Genomic DNA, 2,546 nt, shown 5'->3' on the forward strand with positions numbered 1-2,546 from the left:
ACTTAATTTTAGCAAAATAGGATTTCTAAAATACCAAGTATTATGAAGCACTCTGCTGTACATAAGTCTTTTTGAAATGCAAATGCAAAAAAAAAAAATCATTGGCACAAGATCAGTCATATTTCTGACATGCAGAGCTTCTTATCTTACTCAATTCTACGCGTTTCAATGCTTTAAGATAACATTAACACTCTAATCTAATCTGGAGACAATCTTCACGGCCACGGTACATTTCTATTTCACGGCAATGGTTCTTTGTTGCGGCATTCACCCAGATTCTGCCTTCTGGCCATGCCTTACTCTGCTGCTTGTGAGTTGCTTTGTTTTTCCATGGATAAATCACCACTATTTTTGTACTTCTCAGCAAAATAATCGGAGTCAAAGCTTACAGACAGATCTGGAGGACTCACATAAACGTTTCCATTGTCTATTGTGACTTTATGAATCCTCTGTTTCACTCCTTTTGATTGCCACTGTGGCGTTGGTGTTGGCTCCAGAGGGTTTATTCCTTCATACAATCCTTCTCCTGTTTCCAAAGTGATTTTATACTTATGCCAAGGACAAACGATACATGCTTGGCCATCAATATCCTGCAAGAAGAAGATAAAAATAGCAAGTCACCGGCTTCTGATTCTTCTCCTGGAAGAATCTCTAGGGCAAAAGACATTTGGCGATTTGGCTGTATGGCTGTCTGCTATTTTACATATATATCCATTTCTTTTTATGTTATGTTCAGATAAAAGTATTCCAAAAATGCATTAGTGTTTTCACATGACTCTATGCCGCTACACTATTTTTATTTTGCTTACGTACCTCTATTTCTCCAAGACGCAAAGGGCCTCCTTCATCTGAAACACGGTAGAACATGGTATTAATTTATGCAGCAGATTTTATGCTTAATTGTTGCAACATTGAGATCATATGTGCAAATATCTTACGGTAGCAGCGAGAGTCCAAAGCATGAAATTTCCCTTCATGGTAGAAAACAACAATTTCTCTGCCATTGACTTTGGCTGTAATCCTTTGGGATTTCTTTATGTCATCTTCTTTGCCAATTAATATAAGACCATCTGGCTCCTCTTCAACTGTGCCTGTACTTGAGCTGGGCAAATCCACATCCTTAAACCACAAAAAAAAAAAAAAAAAAATCAAAAAGCCACTTATAAAAGCATGTTTGGATTTCTGTGTGTAGAATGGATGGTCTCAGTCCCAGAGAACACCTGACCCGTGTAACAGGTGAGATGAAAGGAGCAGAAGTTTTAGTAAAAGACTATCAACACGCACCCAAAGCAAAAAGCAAAAAGCACAGGCGTGTGGTGATAAAGTTTGCCCAACGTGTTCACTAACAGAACTGGGACTGGGAAAAACAGCTGCTGCAAACCTGATACCTGAGGCTGAGGCAAGATAAATTCTAAATCACTATTCATTTACACTGCACTTCAATCGCCATATCCCCTGGAAAGGTATATGACAAATAGTACAAGGTTGTTGCTTGTAAAATACTATACTATTTAGCTATGCGATGGCAGAAGAGCAGCATTTACATGGAAATCCAATACTCCCTAAATAATACTATGGCTAGAAACACAAACTGATGAAAGTTGATAAAAACCTGAAAATACTGTCTGCAAAAGGAAAAAAAAATTGTTTCTTGAGAAGCGATATTCAACCTGGCCTTTTTAGCAAATGTGTCTGCCTTTCCCTTCCTCCTCCTACATATTTGAAACGTCCAACACCCTCTCCCTCTCCCAGCAGAGGACATGAGTAATTTTGTCGCAAAACCTGCCTTCCTATTAAATTTGCTTACCATTAGCCACTGCGCTCCAGTCCCCTCTGCGTTCCCACATTCCCTCTGAAAAATCAGGCTAAAAAAGTTCTTTGCACGCGCTGAGACCACAGGGGGACCGCATCCCGCCGCAGGGTGTGCAGAGCCACCAAGAGCAGCGCGGCAGCGAGCCGCCACCATACCTTGGGCCCCCGCCAGATGGCCACGGAGATGAGAAAGCAGATGAAGAAGTGGAGGCTCAGAACAATGAGGTCCAGCATCGCCTCTCCCCGCGGCGCCTGTCGCAGCCCGTTCCCGCCTTCCTCACCTGTGTCAGGGCGCGGGTCGCAGCCCCTCTTTAGGCGCAAAGGGGAGGCAGCAGAGCCGGCCCCTATAGCCGCGGAGGCAGGATGTATGGTGGCTCGGGGCGGCAGGGACAGCTCTGCCGGGGCTGATAAGGAGCGTGGACGTGCTGGGGCTGCCCTGATAACAGCAGAAGAGAGCTCCGGGTTCCTCCTGCCGCCCTGCTCCACCGTCAGCACGTGCCACCACCACCAAGCGGGATGCGCCGAACCGAATCCCGGCCCAGAGCCACGCGTTATGGCACGTGTTCATTCGGGACCGGCCACTGCGTGTTTCCTACTGCGCCGTTACACCGGGACAACTGGTGTGAGTAAGTGTGGTGTTTTCAAGGACAGTCGTTATCTGATTTGCACACAATCAACCGACTCTCTGCTTTCCCGTTTACAGGAACTTCCACCCAGTCTTACCTAGAAAGTGA

The 2,546-nt window shown here is 45.1% G+C and overlaps 1 protein-coding gene across 1 annotated transcript; it reads right to left on the reverse strand.

The window, feature by feature from the left end:
* Positions 1-227: 227 nt before the first annotated feature.
* On the reverse strand, positions 228-2,046 carry RFESD (Rieske (Fe-S) domain containing). The gene is made up of 4 exons (XM_009884328.1): positions 1,969-2,046; positions 939-1,119; positions 814-848; positions 228-590 (listed from the first exon to the last, which is right to left on the reverse strand). The coding sequence occupies exons 1-4, from the start codon at positions 2,044-2,046 to the stop codon at positions 297-299; spliced, it is 588 nt and encodes a 195-aa protein (XP_009882630.1). The 3' UTR covers positions 228-296.
* Positions 2,047-2,546: the final 500 nt, after the last annotated feature.

This window comes from Charadrius vociferus, unplaced genomic scaffold (genome assembly GCF_000708025.1).
Source record: "Charadrius vociferus isolate BGI_N301 unplaced genomic scaffold, ASM70802v2 scaffold744, whole genome shotgun sequence".
Classification (NCBI taxonomy): Eukaryota; Metazoa; Chordata; class Aves; order Charadriiformes; family Charadriidae; genus Charadrius; species Charadrius vociferus.

What these genes read in the sequence shown, in the direction of transcription:
- RFESD (XM_009884328.1), bottom strand. Translation starts at nt 2,046, where the DNA reads ATGCTGGACCTCATTGTTCTGAGCCTCCACTTCTTCATCTGCTTTCTC. An exon ending in CCATCTGGCGGGGGCCCAAG is followed by an intron (nt 1,120 to 1,968) that starts GTATGGTGGCGG and finishes TTGTGGTTTAAG; the next exon opens with GATGTGGATTTGCCCAGCTC. An exon ending in TGCGTCTTGGAGAAATAGAG is followed by an intron (nt 591 to 813) that starts GTACGTAAGCAA and finishes TTCTTCTTGCAG; the next exon opens with GATATTGATGGCCAAGCATG.